This window comes from Papio anubis, chromosome 12 (assembly GCF_008728515.1).
Source record: "Papio anubis isolate 15944 chromosome 12, Panubis1.0, whole genome shotgun sequence".
NCBI lineage: Eukaryota > Metazoa > Chordata > Mammalia > Primates > Cercopithecidae > Papio > Papio anubis.
Window position 1 is genome coordinate 108,773,246 of NC_044987.1, and position 20,584 is coordinate 108,793,829.

Consider the following 20,584-nt stretch of genomic DNA (forward strand, 5'->3'; position numbering starts at 1 on the left):
TCAGGAAGTATTTGAGGAGGGGATAGCTTCTAAGGCTCTTTACATCTCTAGGAAATGTGAATTTTGTGCACACTAGCCACTGTTTTCTGCTTACTTCAAGAAACAGATTTAAAGATTTAGGACTTTAGTTCTGATGTTCTTAGCAACACAAATCACAATCTTAAAGAAGGTAAAAAATCATTTGGCCATCAGAAATGATCATATAATTAGGAGTGGGTAAGGACAGTAAAAGAAACAAATAGAGTAAAAAAGGCAACTTACAGAATGGGATAAAATATTTGCAAACTCTGCATCCAACAAAGGTCTAATATCCAGAATCTATAAGAGACTTGACTTAAATTAACAAGTAAGAAACAACCCCTGTTAAAAAGTAAACAAAAGACATGAACAGTTTTCGAAAGAAGACATACAGTGAACAAGTATATGAAAGATGCTCAAAATCACTGATCATTAGAGAAATGAAAATCAAAAACACAATGAGATACCATCTCACACCAGTCAGAATGTCTATTACTAAAAAGTCAAAAAATGACAGATGCTTGTGAGGTTGCAGAGAAAAGAGAATGCTTATACACTGTTGGGGGGAATGTAAATTAGTTCAGCCATTGTGGAATATAGTGTGGCAATTTCTCAAATAAATTAAAACAGAATTCTCATTTGACCCAGCATTCCTAATCCTGCGGATATACCAGGAGGAATATAAACAGTTCTGTCATAAAGACACATATACACACATGTTCATTGCAGCACTACTCACAAGAGCAAAGACATGGAATCAACTTAAACGCCTATCAACAGTAGACGGGATAAAGAAAATGTGATATATATACACTGTGGGATACTATGCAATCATAAAAAGAAACAAGATCATGTTCTTTGCAGCAACATGGATGGAGCTGGAGGTCATTATCCTGAGTGAACTAACACAGGAACAGAAAATTAAATATCACATGTTCTCACTTGTGAGAGCTAAACATTTGAACACAAATAATGGAACAAAAGACACCAGGGCCGACTTGAGGGTGGAGGGTGAGGAGGAAGAGGGCTGAAAAACTACTTATCAGGTACTATGCTTATTACCCGGGTGACAAAATAATTTGTACACCAAACCACATGACACACAATTTACCTGTATAACACACCTGCACATGTACTGCTGAACTTAATAAAATAAAGTAAAACGAAATACCTATTTCATGTGGGAAAAAAAGAGCAAGCAAGGAGATCGCTCAGATTAGATTCATTGGGAAATAGACTGACACTGAGATCTGTGTGCAGATGGCTCTCCATGAAGGACTCTCAGGAACAACATCTATAAGGGAAGACGGCAGCAGAATCAGAGAGAGGGAGAAATTGGGCTGCAATGCAGTCTCAACAAAGGCCTCATCAATCCTTCAGGGTGCTTGGAAGCTAAGATGGCCCTTGGGAGCTGTGTCAAGGAAACAGGACAAGCGGGAGCTGGCCTTCATACGACTCACTGGCCAATGCTGGATGACACTTCTACAGCTGTTTAATCTTCACATGGAGCCATAACCTCAGGGGAGGTGGCTCCCATTGACTGAAGGAAATTCTTGGAAGGATTTCAGCTAGGAGATCCAGGTAGCGCACAATGGCATCCACTATCAGAGACACTATTATTTACATAAGACGTGCTTGGAATTGAAGAGAGAAATCTGAAGAGCAGCCAACAAGTGACCTAAAAAGAAGTGGTTGTTGGAATTAACTTGAAAGTCAGCATACTAGCTCCTGGATACAACATTGTCCAGCTTTAGCCAGGCTCATATATTACTCAGATAAAAAGTGACCATTATCTGAACAGAAAATCAGTAATGTGTTTATAAGGACAAACATGTTTGTAAGAAAAATGTGTCTGACTCTATCAAAAACATTAAGCAGACTAAATGGCTGCTCATATGCACAAAAGGGGTTGTGGCCGCCAGCCGAGCAGCTGTGGTGTGTGAGGTGGTATGCAGAGTTAGAATATTGCACAAAGTCTCGCTCTGTCACTTCCTGGATGTGAGAATTCAGAGACCACTTCTCCTCCCCAGGCCTCAACTTCTTAGTCAGTAACACGCAACAGGGGAACAAAAACAGCCCTAAGATCTCTTTCATCCTATGTGCCAATAATTCCAGATCTTTATTACCATTGTTAGCAAGAACAAAAATAATTACAAAATGGATGCCTTGGTAATTCCTTCATTTTCTGCTAAGTTAAATTTTGAGGCAGTGTCCTCTGCATTATTCACTTTCCTGATAATTTTTTATAAAACTTTTTGCTTTTTATTGAAATGTTGTAGACCTCTCTTTTTTTATTGAGGGTGCTTTATTCCTCATACTCTTTAACATTTATAATTTTGTGAGGTCAGTGACTTCACTCTTGCTCACTGTACCGTCCATGGAAGAGTATCTCTCGCAAGCTAGAGGTATCAGTTATGTTTCATTATAGACACCAGTTCAGGCTAACTTAAAGGGAAAAAAGGAGGTATTTGAAAGGATATCAAGAGGTTTGCAGAATCAAAAGGAAACTGGGCAAAATGCAGGAGCATTTCAGAGGGCTGAGGAACGGAAGTCAGAAGCAAAGAACCATGTCATGTCTGGAATGGCCCCACCAGCATTTCCCTGCTATAGCAAATGAGCTCCGAGCCTTGATGCTATCTTTCCATCCCTTGCAGATTCAAATTTAGGGGAGTGAGAACTTTTTGTTGGCTGAGCTTCGGACTCATGCCTGCTTCTCTGTGTACCTTCATGAATCTCTCTGTACAGATTTCTCTTCCTTTGGGGGAAGGGAAGGAAATGTTATCCTTGCCTCAGCTTCCATAAACTTGTGGGTGGCGAGGGTACAGGAACTAGACACTCTTCTCCCACCAATCTAGTCTCCAAGAAAGAGGTCATTCTCCAAGAAAATCACGATATTTTAAGCAGGAGAATGGATTCTGGATCCAATACCAATATTTGCTAGAGCAGGTGCTCAAATAATGTTTTAGGTGGATATGTGCTCATACATTAAATGCTGAAAATTTCCTCTGACGCAAACAAGTGCTTTACTTTAACATAGGTGCATAAGGAAAGCTGTTTTAAATATTCTTCTACAGTAGTTGAGATTCTGCCTTATCTCTGACATCTATCTGCATGATATCCAGAATTTCTTTAGTGAAGTTTGAATCTATAGCTTAAGTTTGAAAACTTCAATTTGAAAGATAATATCCCTACTGTTGGGCACCAACGTATCATTCCAAACTTCTTTTTCATTACTTCTCTCCACAGATATTACACTCCAGCCAAACAGACATTGTTTGCGAAATACATCTGCATGATTTCTCTTCTATTTTACTGTATCTCTCTTGTCCAGAGCAAAGTTATCTTCCTCAATTCCCCACCCTAGAATCTACCCTTCATCTGTTACTATAGCATTTTATGTGTATCTCTTGTTGGTTTTTATTATTTTCTACATAGAATTAAAGTTACTTATGTATAGGTCTTATCTCCCCTTTAGTTTTTTTAAATAAACTTTTTGAATATAGGAGCTCTGTTGGGTCTATCTGTTTCTAAACATTTGAAGTGTGAAATATAACATATACAGAAAAGTTTACAACAGAAATTTAGTTATACCACTTTCTAAAATATAAAAGCTTTGTTTGATTTACTTTTTTTTAACATTTTTACCATGATATATATTTTGGTGTGTGTGTATATATATAAATATATTTTATTTTTTATTTATGTGTGTATATATATACATGTATATATGTGTATGTGTGTGTATATATATAAAATTTGATATTCAAAAAAAAGGTGCATAAAATACATAGGTTCATTTGGCTTTCCTTATCTACCTAGTCTCAACTTTCACCTTTCTTCTGAGCTCCCAGTTCAGGTTTCTTAAGTATTGAGGCACATCCCCAGAGAGGAGACATGTTAGCATCTAAAATACAACATATTATGGGGCAAACTTCTCACCTTTTTCACCAAACTAGCACTTCTTTGATATTTCTGACCATGTCATCACAATTGTTCAACCAATCAGGCAAAATCCAAAAAATTCCTTTAACTGATATGGACTTCACTAATGTTGGCCCAAGGATGCAGCATATATACATATATATACATATATGTGTATATATCACCAATGTTGATATATATGTATATATATCAACTTATATATACATATATATGTGTATATATACATATACATATATGTCACTAATGTTGGCCCAAGGATGCAGCATACACACATACACACACACACACACACACTATATATATATATATATACACATATACACACACACATATATTTTTTTTTTTGAGATGGAGCCTAGCTCTGTCACCCAGGCTGGATTGTGGTGGTGCGATCTCAGCTACTGCAACCTCCACCTCCTGGGTTCAAGCAATTCTCCTATCTCAGCCTCCCAAGTAGCTGGGATTACAGGCACCTGCCACCATGCCCCACTAATTTTTGTATTTTTAGTAGAGATGTGGTTTCACCATGTTGCCAGGCTGGTCCCAAATTCCTGACCTCAGGTGATCTGCTGGCCTTGCCTGGCAAAGTGCTGGGATTACAGGCATGAGCAACCGTGCCCAGCCTCAGCATATATATACACATACATATATACACATATACGTATATATACATTTATATGTATTATACATATAAATGTATATATGTGTATATATACATGTGTATATATACTATGTATATATACACATATATACATAGTTGCTTCTGAGCTCTCTGTTTCACTCCACTGTATATCCCCACTCCAAAGCCAGCACATATTTTTGACCTAGGATCTGAAGTATGTGTTTATTATATTTGCTTGATTCATAGGTGACCTATGTTAAAGAAATAGTCCACTGTGGGCACTCAATGAATATTGTTTAAATAAGTGACGCTTGGAAGAAGAGGAAAGGAAACTGATATTTATTTAGTCAATGTGTTTTGCTAGAAACTTTATATACCTTAACTAATTTATTACTCCCAATAGCTTTCTGGGAATTTATTGTTGCCTTTTATAGAGTTGGAAAGTGAAGCTTGTAGAGGGTCTGGAGAATAGATGATAGCAGCAAATAAACCTAGTTCTTTTTCAATTTAAAAGACCACAGTGTTCTTTTACTAGACCTCATAGCTTGCACATTGTAAAATTATCACTAAATTCTTATTATTACGAGCATATTTTAAAAATAAAAGCTCTTTCAAATATCAAAAAAATTCTAGATTCAGTTTGACAACAATTACCACGCAAACACCAATTTCTATCACCCAGTTAGGAACAGAACAAATTAACTCCTCATATATTCATTTCCATTTATTCTGCTTGTATTTAGTTGTAGTTCATTCTTACACAAATAAAAATAGGTGAAAGATTTGGAAAAAAAAAAAAAAGAAACCAAAATTGTGCTGAACTTCAGCAGTCATCAATATAGTACAAATTAAGACAACAATAAAAGACACTATTCTCTAACCAAACTGGCAAAATTTATAACTCCAGTAATACCAAGAACTGGCAGTAAGAACTCTCACACACTGTTCATAGGAGTAAAAACTGGTATAACTACTTTGGAAAATAGCATCACATTATTCACAAAAGTTGAAAATGGATAAACTCTACAATTCAACAATTCTACTTCCAGGTATATTTAGCCCAGAAAAATTAATGCATTTGTGCACCAAGATACATGACCAAAATGTTCACATCAGCATAATTCACCACTACCCCAAACTGTAGCTAGGCCATATAAATGAACATGAAAAAATAGACTGGACAATTAAATTTTGTATTTTCTATTGGGTTATCTGTTTTTTTCTTACTGTTTTGTAGAAAGTTTAAAATATACACATACACACACACATGTGTGTATATATAGACACATAAATATGCACACACATGTGTATATGCATATGTATATACAATAACTTTTTCTCCTAATTAAATATGCTACAAATATCCTATCTATCCCCTTACACACTTTGTGAAATAATGACAGACTAACAACTGAGAAATTCCATGTTATGAAGAGGAGGCAGAATTCTTGGGCTTGAATCTAGATACCCGATTGGTGAGATCCTACAGAAATTTTTCTGTAGAAGTATGATTTCTCTATAGGGATGCAATTACTCTCAAAGGCCCAGTCTCTTCACCTTGTTTGATGACAAGAAGTTCCAATTGCCTGTAGAAGTAACCAACTGAGGCATTAATGGTTCACCCTCTTCTAATCTGAAAGGCCAACTTTCCTACAAGCTCCTGCCAACATGCCATCTGCAATCCCACCTCCATACCTGAGTTCAGATGGTTGCTTAGGAACTCCCCATTCAGCTCTGCTTATAATATTATTACCAACAGCAACACTATAGTTCAAAAGAAGGTAGCAATTTTGAAGATGCTTTCTCACCCATTATCTCATTGAGCCTGCAAAACACCCCAAGGAAGGTATGGCTGGTGCTATTGTCTTCACTTTGAAGGTAAGAAAATTAGCTCAGAGATACGTGGCTTATACCAGCTTCACCACTGGCAACTGGCAGAGTTGTGACTAGAAAGCAAGATTCGAATCTTGGAATTCTGGGTTCCATCTACATTATTCTTTCAGAGTTTGGCTCACGTCCCACATCCTCTGAGGATCTTCCTCTGCCCATACGATTCTTTTTTGCCCCGATGAGTTCTAATTACTATTTTCTAGACTACTCATCTGATAATGGCCACAAATGCCTTTGAACTCCCATCTACCTAGAGGTATGTCCTCTGTTCCACCACGTTATTTTTAAGTTGCTCCTGAAGCAGGACCAATATTGAATATCAACTGGTTTCTTCATCAACTTCACACCATGCCTTTTCTGCAGCTTGTGTCTAGTTAACATTGGTTGAGGCTTGGCTATCACTGTCGGCTGTGGCACTCAAAGAGCCAACTCTATCAGACTGAAAACAAATATGCCCTGATCCATTCATGCTCTGTGGAATACTGGGAAAATTCCTGTTGGTAAAGTTATTGAACATTGAGCCATTAACCTCAAGGTGTATTACATCAGTAAACATATATGCAGAGGGCTTTACTTTGTGGAAGTAGGAATTACATCTTACAGTCTTACTTATTTGTATTCTTCAGAGTGCCTTCCACATGGCAAGGACTCATCATGAAAGAGTGTAAGCGAGTCACACATTAAGTAAGACCTCCATTGAAATTTAGTAACATACATGGTGACTTATTTTTTCAGAGTCTTGGTCAGGGAAGGCAAAAACTCAGTTTCATACCTCGGTTCCTCTTTTTAACAGTAGACAGGTAAGTTAACTTCTCAAAGCTTTGGTTTCCTCTACTGCAAAACTGAAGCACAAATAACTATATCATAGTGAACAAATGAAGGTAAAAATATAAAATGTCTTTTTATACAACAAGTACTTTATAAAATATGAAAAAGTGTCAAACAAGATTTGGTTCTTTGTGAGTTTAAGCAAGTTAAACTGTAAAAATAGGGGTTTTTAATTGCAAAATGAGAGGATTGGTTTAGATTATTTTTAAATTCTTTCTTTGGCTAAAGAGTCTATGACTCTGCAATTCCAGCTTCAGTTGCCAAGGAATCTAATATTTTAATTTTCCATTCCCAATACATAAACCTCAACAAATGCTCTAATGTACAAAGGGAACATCCTATTTAGAATAATTCAATCATAATCCATTTGTAAAAGAATAATCTATCCTGATATAAATAACTGCCCTGATTTATGAGTTTTCACATTCTCTTTTGAACATTTCAGGTGGGAAGTCCTTGCGCCTTTATCGCACTGTATTGGGCGGCAGACCCTACACTCAGGGTCTCTCATTCATCAGACAATTCCTGCAGGGAGAGAGTGGGTGTTGTTATTAACCAAATGGGCATTTACTCTCCATTTGACAGATTTCCTATGTGGAAGGGAAGAGCTCCTCACAGTAATGTATACTCTGTGAATTGATGTCTTGCTGGCGACAAGACATCTCCTTCTGAGTAGCTTCTATAAATGAATAGCCGTGTAATGTCAGTTTGAAATGTAGAGCTGGGAACTTGGAGGGCAGAAAGTTAAACAAGGAATGAAAATAAAAGCTTGGACTTGGATGGGACGAGCTTCACCTGGCTGTCCTTGGACTTCCCATTTTTGCTCAGGCATCTCAAGAGCCAACGTGAGAAGTCCAGGGACAGCTAAGTGAAGAAAGAGCTAGTATAGGAATCTCAACGGTATGAAATACATGTTCATTATGATGGGCACATTCACATACTTAATATCATATTACCCTCACACTTTATCCTGTACATTGGGTTCGGTGAGACTAAATGACTTTCTTGAGGTCATACAACTGATAAGAACAGTTAGAATTTTCATCCAGCTTTTGATAGTACTCTTTTATACCTATTTACAGTCAGATGGAACACTTGTTTGAGGTGATTTCAACATAAAATATAAATATGTAGACATTGGGCCCTTAACTCTTAGGAGACCCACATTTTCCTGCTAAACTGAGGTATAGAGGCATAAAGAAATGTGTCCACGAAAATGATAAAATAGACTTTGGGGTCTCAATGGGGGAAGGTTGGGAGAGAGGTGAGGAATAAAAGACTATATATTGGGCACACTGCTCGGGTGATGGGCACACTAAAATCTCAGAAACCACCACTAAATGATTTATGCCTGTAACCAAAAACAACCTGTACCCCCCAAAACTAATGAAATAAAAATTAAAATTATAAAAGAAAGAAACATGCCCAGATACACATGTTAATATATACTGTAATAGTTATCATATATAGACTCTAGATTTTAATTTTTTTTTAGAGATCTAAATGGCCTAGTGGTGAGGAAAGTTCCTGCTTGGGCTGGGCATAGAAAGAAGATGGGAAGGAAAAAGAGGAGAAGGATAAAAGGAAGTAAAGAAGGAGGAGCAGGAAGAGGAGGGAAAAAAGTCAATTATATCAAGTAGGGAAAATGTGTAGGTGAGATTGGAATGCACTCAGTGCTTGGATAGCTACTTCCTAGGCTCTTCTCCAAATGCAGATACTCTTGAGCTCTGTAGCTTTCAATGAGAAAGATTCCCATATACAGTGGATCCTGGCCTGTAAAGGCTGTTCTTCCTCGCGTGTTGCTGGATGGGCCTCATTGCTAAAGAAGAGGGGAGGGAGGGGGCTGAATGGGGGAAGTATAGGTTGTCCAGGCCTTAGGCTCAGAAGCTCCTGATCTTTTCAGGTGATGGCAACCATGTGCTAGAGAAAGATATTCTCGTGTTTCTCATGTTCCATAACTCCTTCTTTGCAATTTTCCCTGGAAGGCTTATGATTTATCCTCCTCAGACAGAGGCTGCCCTGTACATAATGGAGCCCAATAATCTCAAAACTAAATTGGCATTTTAAGCCAACTGAGTTAGCCAACCAAGATTTCTGGTTTTCATCTATAAAGGTAAAATTAATTTGTGGGTTTTTTTGGGGAGACTTTGAAATCATGACCTATTGTGGTGACTTAGATTAATTGCAGTTATAAACACCATCAAGCAGTTGATATGTGAAAAGTGAAATTAATCACCACTCCCCTCCCACGCACACACATTCGCTCACACCATTTAGCACATGAAACAAGTCCTGAAGGTGGACTAGCACTGTGCGTCATCGTGCTGTTCCTAAGAAGTAAATTTCCAGGCAGGCTTTTTTATTCTTGTAGCATCTAATTACAGAACACTGGAATGCAATGGAGACCCAGAGGTGAGCTGAATTATTGAAAAAATAAAAGCAAAGACAGTCCAGAAAGCTATTACGCATCTTCATAATAGATTCGCCAAACTTAAGGGTGCCAAGAAATGCAAGCATTTGATTCAGGAAACAAATATATTTTTTTAGAGCTCTAGGGAAAATTGTTTTTTTTCTCTAAACCTTCTGGAAATTTTGGTAATTATGTTAGACAGAGACAAGAAACATAGAAGATAGTGTAGGCTCTCCGAAGGAAGTTATATTTAGTCAGGTTCAAATTTAACTAATTCATCTATTAAAGCATTTCCATACTTACGTATACAACAAGGTGTATTGTTTCCCCAATGCTTTAGCAAAAGGGAATGGAAATTGCAAAGGCACATGACTAGCAAGTAGGGTAGGAATATGGGTAGAGAAGGGAGAGTAGAGAGTTGGAAAGATGTAATCTTCAGTCACCTGACTCGATCTAGTGCCTTGTCCTTTAAATTACAACTTCCTCTGAAATATCATTTAAAATATTGAACCATCCTTTGTCTACATTAGGAAGTCCAACTTTCAAACTCACAGAACAAAGGAATAAAAAACAATACTGCATGTTCAGTTGATCAATATTATAAATGAAGGCTAAATCTTTATACCAAGTTTAATAGTGAATGAAAAATCCTTACCATTAAAAATAAGATGAGGAAAATTCAGTACATTCAGTTATATCCTTTAATCTTCTGCTTTAAAACACATCAAGAAACTAAAGCAAGAAAAGCTCAACTGTCCCATGCTGCTGTTCACTAAATATACGATTATCTTTCTAAGTAAGACTTTTCAACGTGCTGCTTTTTACATCTTCTAATAGCAGAAGTAACCGCTGTTCTTGGGGAAGAAAGAACTGAAACCAGCCAAACATTAAAAGTCATGATGGCATTTAGGTGTGAGAGAAAGTTTATCCCTTAATTGCTTGCCTACTTCCCATTCACACTTAATATTGGGGGTAAAGTTTGTTGAGTATTTTCCAGAGAGCACTTTTCACTTCTTTGTTCCTAAGACTGTAGATCAAGGGATTCAGCATGGGAATCACCACTGTGTAAAACACAGAGGCTATTTTGTCTGTGTCCATGGACTGGCTGGAGTTGGGCTGTAAGTACATGAAGATGATTGTGCCATAGAAGATGGACACAGCAGTGAGATGGGAAGCACAGGTGGAGAAGACTTTCTTCCGCCCTTCAGCAGAACGCATCCTTTGAATGGTGATGCATATGAAGAAGTAAGAAATGAGGATGACCAGGAGGGTGAAAAAGACGTTGAAGCCCACCACAAAGAAGACCACCAACTTGCTGATGCGCGTGTCAGAGCATGAGAGAGCCAGGAGTGGGGGAATGTCACAGAAGAAATTATTAATCTCATTAGAACCACAGAAGGAGAGTCTGAAGGTGCCTGCTGCATGGATAGAGGCATTGAGGAAGCCAGAGACATAGGAACCAGTAGCAAGGAGAGCACACATACCTGCTGTCATGATGGTGGTGTAATGAAGAGGCCTACATACCGCTGCATGGCGGTCATAGGCCATGGAGGCCAGGAGGTAGCACTCAACAGTGGCAAACCCCACAAAGAAGAAGAACTGAGCTGCACATCCATTGTAGGAGATGGCCTTGTCCCCTGACTGCAATGCAGCCACCGTTTTGGGGGCTACAGCTGATGAGTAACCCAAGTCTACAAAGGAGAGGTTACTGAGGAAAAAGTACATTGGAGTGTGGAGATGGGAGTCTGAGTGGATGATCACCATCATTCCTCCATTCCCAAGCAGGGTTATGAGGTAGATGAATAAAAATGCCAGGAGGAGGAGTATCTGAAGATTGGGGTTATCTGTTAATCCCAAGAGGATGAACTCTGTCACTTCTGTTCTATTCTCCATTGTGGTCAACTTGAATTAGCCTGGTGATTAAAGAAGAGGCATCAACCAAATTCAAATGAAAGTATGAGAAGGGATGATGGGATGATAAAAAAGGAGAAAACTAATGTATAGAGAGAACGCACTGTGTGTAAGACTCATGCTAGAACCCTCTGTTATATTATAGCTTTTAATTCATATGAGATAGGTGCTATTATGACCATCTTACAGACAAGAAAGTTAAGGCTCAGGGAGCTGAATATTGAGCAAGATAGTCTATTTAACAGTCACGATCAAAGTTCACCCCTTTATATTTCTGAATCCAAAGTCCATACATTCATCTTGAATTCTTTAACATATTTACATGATATAAATACAAATTATGATATGAATATAAGATTGTATGCATTTAATTATTAAAAATAAAAACATCCATCACTCAATGTCTTCCACATTCTACTTCCAATAGTATAGCCTCACTAAAGATTTTCTAAATGTATTTTTCCTTAAAACAACACAAGTTTATTCTCTCAAAGTTCAGGAGGCCAGAAGTCTCAAATCAGTTTCACTGGGCCAAAATCAAGGTGTTGGCAGGACAAGGTGGTGGTGCCCTCAAGGTCTGTTTGATACTAAATCCAAAGATCTTAACCACAACTTTTGAAGCCTTTATAAATTAATCCCTCAACAGTAGTTCAACTGAAAGGGAGTATGGTATATTTAAATATGAGGATGTATTTATATATATATTTAATATGGAACTACAAATTTGATATATACAAATGTTTTTGTGTATCTGTGTATATGCATATGTCTTTTTTCACCCCTTATCAGAAGTCTGTTGTAGACCCTAATTACAGTTAAGTCCTCCTTTCTCTGCCTCCTCAAAGCACTTGAGTCTTAGCTGATTATTGTACAATTAGTTGGGCAACCACTCACTCTTCGCCTAGCTCTAAGCCCCTTGGGACGGTAACTGTCTTCATCCTCTCTGGTCCACCCACCTTATCATGGCCCCTCACACACATATATAAATATTTGGTGAATCGAACGGAACATCAATAGGAAAGTATAGAAACATTTTTCACACCCTTTAATTCCACAACAAACCGCCTATTGTCCTCTTGTCTACCAGGCTTGTGCTTTGGGCCAAAATATTAGCTTAGACTTGTCGTATGAAAAATATTCAGGAGTAACAGTGAGTTTGCAGCTGGTCAGGCCTGGAGACAGGCTTGTGTCCTCATTTGAGAGCACTCTTTCTCTCCTATTTTTGTTCCTCAACCTCAGGTGTTCACAGGCTTTCCCCACTCCTAGCAGCAGAGTGAGTGGGAGCAGGCTCAGAAGAAATGAGGGAGAAAATGTTAGAAGAGAGGAGGAAAAAGGAGAAAACAGGAATTAAAGGAGAAAGATGCTTCAACTCTGCTGGACTTTCGCTTACCTTGAAGAGTAACAGCAGCCATTCGATTGGTGACACAAAAAGAAGGGGATAAGGTAGCTTGTCATTTCTGGATGACCACTACACACACACGATGTGGCTAGTTTCATAAGAACTGGCTCAGTCAGCTTGGTACATTACTATCCAGTAATGTACCAATTGACTTTCTGACCAGTAGCACTTTCCATTATATTTATCCAGGCTTTTTGACTTTTCCTTTGACTTCTGACATGTGTGTATACTCTCTAATTTTAGCAGACACAATATCCTGTAATCTATGACAGGCAGTGTTCTGATCTTACATATTTGGAAACAGAAGGATGTGGTGCCCCTCGAGGTCACATAACTACTTAACTGTAAAATCTGTACAACTCCAGAGCCTGATTTTTCAGCCTTAGCACTACTGACATTATGAGCTAGACAGTTCTTTGGTTCAGGGTGTGGTGGGCAAGAAGGAGTGCTGTCCTGTGCATTGTAAGATATTTAGCAGTTTCCCTGCTAAATTAGATTCTAGTAACACCACTACCTCCCATTTGTAACAGTCAAAAATGTCTCCAAATGTTGCCAAATGTCCCCTGAAGGGTAACAGTCCCCTGATTGAGAACCGCTGTTCTCGAGTTTATAAAAAACAGTGGTTGTAAAGTTTATAAAACTCTTTTTGCATTCACTTCTTAATTATTGCATGACTAGATAGAGAGAGAGAGACAGCAGACATAGACATGAAGAAACTGAGGCTCAGTGAGGTGAAGTGACTGGTTTAAAGTCTAGAACTCTGGCCAAATACTGCTGCTTATTGGCAGAGGGACCCCAGGAAGGGATAACTGCTTGCTAAGTACTGTGGTCCTTTGACTAAAGAGATATTAGCCCTCCCATATCGTAAACCAACCTTTTCCCAGACACAAGGTAGGATGAAAACCTGGAAAAACTCCAAGAATAAAATTCAGCTGACTTAGGGTGGATTCTGAATATTTTTCCAAAATATCTTCTCGAATGCTTATTAGATCAATTTCCTTGGTTAATATTGACCACAGGAGTCTATTCACTTAAGCTATAGGTTCAGTTTTTAAAAGCCATTACACACCCCCCACACACCATATTGAACTGCCGCTGACTGCCATCTTCATCTATCAGCAATTAATCTTCAAGGTACTTTCCGTGTTCCCTTGATGGGCAACCCTTTCTATTATGCATTGCAGTCTCTGTTAATAAATGTGTTGAGATCCAGTGCAGCAAGGAGAAATCTGGAGTCAGTGCCGAGAGAAAAGGCCTCATTTACCCAGCACCAACCCTGGGAGGCTGCAAGGCCTGAATCCAAATCCTGCCACTGCCGCTGCTATATCTCCTCCCACTCAAGTCCTGCAAAACCCAGGCTTTTCTGCATGGGCCTAAAATAAATATCAGAAGGAGTCTTGAAAGAGAAAAAATATCTTTAAAATATCTAAGGTTGAATACTGAAATACCTAAGGTTGAAATATTAAGTCAAAAACTGAAAAAGCATTAAAATTTAAGAAATTATTATTGTTATAAAGAGATAAGGAGAAGTCTAAGCCATTAAGATAGCTTGGAAATAAAAAGTTCCATCAAAATTGCTTCTAAAGGGGTTTGAAGCATCACCCCCAGTCATAACAGCCCTGTTTGGGGAGTTCTAAAGAAGATTCTCAATGGAATAAATTCCATAAGGGAAGAGACAAGGCCTATATTGTTTGTCAGTGTTTTGTGCATTATTATCCACTACCTACACTCGAGGCAGCCACACAGTAGACTCAACTATTTGTCAAGTGGATGAGTGAATTAGAATCTCAGCAGTTGAGTTAGAATAAGAGCTTTAATGCTTACTTGCTGTGGGACTGTAGGCAAGTCAATCTTCCTTTATAGACAGAAGATAAAGTAAGATAAAATATAAGAAAATTCAGCCAGTGTGTGACCTCTAGCAGGTGCTCCATAGAAGCTAATCAATCAATCTTTTTATTAAACTGTAGGCCAATCGTGTGAAGTTATTTCCCAGGTTTTGTTAACACCAGTTGGTAGCAACACCCCATCTAGCAATGACTATGGCAATGGCTGTCTAATTAAAGGTAACCCAGAATTACTTATGGGAAACTTCTGTCTCTATTCTTGTGAAATGTAGCAGAGGAGGTTGGGGGAAATTGAATGAAGAGTCTTTTTATATACCTACTTCCGAGCCTCTTTTTTTTTTTTAGACGAACCCGTTATTTCTACCTACAGTGTGAAGAATACTGCTTTGTAAAAAGGTCGGGGAAAACATACCTATGTCCTTGGGAATTATGAGATCTCAATTCAGAACTGCTTCAACATTGGACTTTTTGAAGTCTGAAAAAGAAAAGAAAAGAAGAGCTGTTGGTCTCTGAGGACCTTGGATTTCAAATAGTGAAAGATTTCCTGAGGCTATGTGATAAAAGTGTAAAGGCAGTTCAGCTGCCGCTGCAGTTTGCTTGAGACTGTAAGTGAGCCATACCAAACTGTGTGAAAAGTCTGAGATCAGCTAGAAACTAGTGCCTATGTAGATCTGGGAGCCTCTGAAGGGGGGTTCCCTAAGGTCTCAATTCCAATCCAAGGCTCAGCAACATACAAACAAGCAATCAAAACACCACTTTCCTGAGGGAACTGAAACATTATTATGATATGGAGGCACCTCGAAGATCCCTTAGGGGACACAGGGGAGTCCTGGTTCTTCTAGTCACAGGCTAAGATTATTGATGAGCAAATTCTGTCAAAAAATGCTTTCAAAGGAGCTTGAGGATCCAGCCACTGCGCACTCAGCCCACAGATTTCCTGTGATTATTGCAAGTTGGCCCTTTGGGGAGAAATTTTCAAAATGTCAGATTATAAATGATAAATTTTATCAGAATCTCCATTTTCCCAAACCCAGCTCTGTCTACAGAACTCAAAGTTTCAAAGAGCTCTGTGAATCAAAACATTTCCAGGAATTTTTTTCCCAATCAACCTGGTTTTAAATGAATTTTAACATGGTGCCTACAAGAAGCGAAGGATTTCTGTATTTTGGCTTCTGATAAATTTATATGTATATAATATATTTATATAAAATATAATATAGCTTCCTATGTTTCAAGCCCTTGGTTCAGTATATATTCGTATGTGTTATTTCACTTAATGTTCTTATAACTCTATGAGAAATATATTATCTTTTCAATTTACAGATGTGAAAACTTCTGTATATACCTAGCACTTAGATCTTTCTCTAATATTATTCTCTAATAAAAGAAACCAGGGCTCCTTCGAGAAAAGGCTGGTTCTAGCACTGGAGCCGGGATTATACCAGAGAAGCCTGGAGCATCTTGTAGTCCCAGAAAGTGAGGAAATGCTCAAGTCTGTCTGACCCAAATTCTATATATTTTTACACTGTGCTTTACTGCTTCTCTTGGGAATAAATGTGGAAAAGCAGAGATGTTCTCGGAATCTAGGAAACAATATTTCTCTTAAGTTCTCACAAATGCATGTTCCACTACAGTCAGTTACAAAAGTAGAGCTTATTTACTCACTTTTTTCTTTGCTCTCATGAAAACATTTCCAAGAAAAAGCCCCCTGTTAGAAAAATTATTTTTAACAAAAGAAGACATATAAAGTGGCCAAGCAAGTGGAAAGCTAGGGGATAGGAGTCCAAGGATATTTTTGCACACTGTTGGAATTTTGTAGCATCTAATCACCTAACCCACATGTCCAACTCTGAAGACTTAGGTTTCTTCCTCATTGTTTAGTTGACCAACATAACAACCAAGGAAAAAACTAGAGAAAGAAAGAGGGAAAAATGGCTGAAGACAGATAAAGAGAGAAAGCAAAGAAAAGAAGGAAGGAAGGGGAGGGAAGAGAAGAGGAAGAGAGGGAGAGGAAGAAGATGAGGAATGAAGAGAAAACTTCACCTGTAGGATCAAGACTCTAACAACTGAGACAATCTAGCCTATATATCTGGCTTTATAAAGTAATTTAGTACTCTCCTTTATCAGTGTTTAATATTCTAAAAAATTAAACAGATAAAAATGAAGACTATTAACATGGTGAAGTGAGGTGGTTCAGGGTTTTGGCAAGTAAGAGGCCTAGAATCAGCCACTTATGAATGGATAACAGATGAATCATTAATCTTTTTGAACCTCATCATTTTTTCATGGCACCAAATATATCCTCTTTCTTTTCCCTCCAAAGACTCTTAACTCCTGGTAAATACTTATGCTTTTCCACTTTGATGTCTCCAGCGTCTTCACTGTTTGGTCTCCTCACAAGATCAGTTTGACTCTTCACCTCCAAATAGTTACACCCTGGGGTTTTAGAAAAACTAAAAGGCAGAAAAGGGCCAATTCTGAATTTTTGATTAGTTCAAGGCCAGATACAAGGCTCTGTCCATCCATATTTGAGTTAATGCTGCCACCTTGAGGCCTTCCCAAGCTTTTCACCTGATGAGTCGTTCCCAGTGGTGGGGCTGGGAAAATGAAGACTTGTCTTCCTTGCCGCAATGATCAGTAAGTTCATACAGGAAAAATGCTTTGGAATTACAGGAAGAATCAAGAAACCACCCATCTGCTTAAAAGGTTAATTTCATGGCCACATAGAATGTCAGCACCTCTTAGGACCTTGGAGATCACCTAGGTGTTAAGGTACACCAGGCACCACAGCCCACAGGTGACAATTACAGTCCTAGAGCCAAATGTACGGGTTCAAATCCCAGTCCTCCCTTCTAGCTCCTGGAGGGGCTCTTGCAAGTCACTTAGGTTCTCCATTCCTCTCTTTCTCATTATGGGACTGTTGAGAATTAAAGTTAATCAACATAAGGTACAAATAAACTTTGGAGATACTGGGGGTTTGGTTTCAGACTACTCCAATAAAATGAATATCACAATAGAGCAAGTCACACAAATTTTTTGCTTCCTAGTGTATATAAAAAGCTATGTTTACACTATACTGGGTCTACTAGCATTATGTCCAAAAAATGTACATAATTTAAAATACTTTATTGCTAAAAAATGATGATGATCACCTGAGCCTTCAGTAAGTTGTAATTTTTTCTTTTGCTGGTGGGCAGCCTTGATGGCTGCTGACTCATCAGGATGATGCTTCCTGAAGGTTGGGGTGGCTGTGGCAATCTCCTAAAATAAAACAACAATGAAGATTGCTGCATCGATTGACTGACTTTCTTTTCTCTCTTTTTTCTCTTTTTTCTTTTCTTTCTTTTTCTTTTTCTTTTTTTTTTTCTTTTGAGACAGAGTCTCTCTCTGTAGCCCAGACTGGAGGGCAGTGGTGTGATCTTGACTCACTGCAACCTCCACCTCCCAGGTTCAAGTGATTCTCATACCTTAGCCCCCTGAGTAGCTGGGATTACCGACACACGCCACCAGGCCTGGCTAGTTTTTGTATTTTTAGTAGAGACGGGGTTTCACCATGTTTGCTAGGCTGGTCTGGAACTCCTGACCTCAAGTGATCCACCCACTTCGGCCTCCCAAAGTGCTAGGATTACAAGCGTGAGCCATTGTGCCTGGTTGATTGACTTTCTTTCATGAAAAATTCCGCTGTAGCATGAACTGTTGTTGATAGCATTTTATCTATAGTAGAACTTCTTTCAAAATTGTATTAAGTCCTCTTAAACCTTGTCAGTGCTTTATCAAATAACTTTATGGAATATTTGAAATCCTTTGTTGTCATTTCAACAATGTTTACAGCCTTTTCCCCCAGAGTAGATTCTATCTCAAGAAACCACTTTATTTTCTCATTCATAAGAAACAATTCCTCATCTATTCAAGTTTTGTCATGAGATTGCAGCAATTCAGTTACATCTTCAGGCTTTACTTCTAATTCTAGTTCTCTTGCTATTTCCACCACATCCACAGTTACTCCCTCCACTGAGGTCTTGAACCCTTCAAAGTCATCCACGAGAGTTGAAATCAATTTCTTCCAAACTCTTGTTAATGTTAATAACATGAACTCATGAGTCACAAATGTTCTTAGTGGTATCTAGAATGGTGAATCCTTCCAGAGGTTTTCAATTGACTTCACCCAGATCCATCAGAGGAATCACAATCTATTGCAGTTATAGCCTTACAAAATGCATTTTCTAAACAATAAGACTTGAAAGTCAAAATTACTCCTTGAACCATGGGCTGCAAAATGGATATTGTATTACCAGGCATGCAAACCACATTAATCTCTTTGTCCATCTCCATAAAAGCTTTAGGTGACTAGGTACATTGTCAATGAGCAGTAATATTTTGAAAAAAAAAAATATTTTTTTCTAAGTAGTAGGTCTCAATAGCGAGTTTAAAATATTCAATAAACCATGCTATAATCTAGTCTTTTCCGTTTATAGAGCACATGCAGAGTATATTTAGCATAATTCTTAAGGGTCTTAGAATTTGCAAAATGATAAATGAACATTGGCTTCAATTTAAACTCACCAGCTTCATTAGCCCCTAACAACAGAGTCAGCCTGTTTGTGGAAGCTTTGAAGTCAGGCATCAATTTCTCCTTTCTATCTATGAAAGTCCTAGATGGCATTTCTTTCAATATAATGGTGTTTTGTCTGCATTAACAATTTATTGTGAGTCTGGGCACGGTGGCTCATGCCTGTAATTCCAGTATTTTGGGATGCTGAGGTGGGTGGGTCACCTGAGGTTAGGAGTTCGAGACCAGCCTGGGCAACATGATGAAATCCTGTCCCTTTCAAAAAAAGAAAAGCAAAAGGAAAAGAAAAATTAGCTGGGTATGATGGCTTACAACTGTAATCCCAGCTACTCAGGAGGCTGAGGCATGAGAATCACTTGAATCCGGGAGGCGAAGGCTTCAGTGAGCCAAGATCTCACCATGGCACTCCAGCCTGGGCGACAGAGGGAGACTCTATCTCAATATATATATATATATATATATATATATAGTTTAGTGTAGTGACTTCCATCAGTTATCTTAGCTAAATCTTCTGGATAACTTGGTGTAGTTTCTACATTAGCACTTGCTGCTTCACTTTGCACTTTTAGGTTCTAGAGATGGCTTCTTTTCTTAAACTTCATGAACCAATCTCTGCTAGTTTCCAATTTTTCTTCTGCAGCTTCCTTAACTTTCTCAGCCTTCACATAATTGAAGAGAGTTAGGGCCTTGCTCTATTAGGCTTTGACTTAAGGAAATGTTGTGGCTGGTTTGATCTTCTATCTAATATTTTCTCTGAATCAGCAATAAGGATATTTCACTTTATTATCATTCAATTCTTTGCTGGAGTAGCACTTTTAATTTCCTTCAACAACTTTTTATTTGCTTTCTCAACTGGGACAATTGTTTGACACAAGAAGCCTAGCTTTTGCCCTGTCTCAGCTTTTGACATGCCTTCTTCACTGAGTTTAATCATTTCTAGCTTTTGATTTAAAGTGAGAGATATGCAACTCTTCCTTTCTATTGAACATTTCGACTCCATGTTAGGCTTATTAATTGGCCTAATTTCAATGCTTCATGACTTTCAGACTTATTTCTACCCATCAGTTTCTCAGAATTTTCTGAGTGTCTGCAGACTCCGCAGCCCCACTCAGGTAAATGCACTCTCTATGGATGTGTTTTCCTTCATCTC

The 20,584-nt window shown here is 38.3% G+C and overlaps 1 protein-coding gene across 1 annotated transcript; it reads right to left on the reverse strand.

The window, feature by feature from the left end:
- Positions 1–4,660: 4,660 nt before the first annotated feature.
- On the reverse strand, positions 4,661–18,056 carry LOC101003561 (olfactory receptor 5B21). Its single transcript, XM_017948358.3, has 2 exons — positions 18,017–18,056; positions 4,661–15,339 (listed from the first exon to the last, which is right to left on the reverse strand). The coding sequence occupies exon 2, from the start codon at positions 11,601–11,603 to the stop codon at positions 10,671–10,673; it is 933 nt and encodes a 310-aa protein (XP_017803847.1). The 5' UTR covers positions 11,604–15,339; positions 18,017–18,056; the 3' UTR covers positions 4,661–10,670.
- Between the last annotated feature and the right edge of the window lie 2,528 nt (positions 18,057–20,584).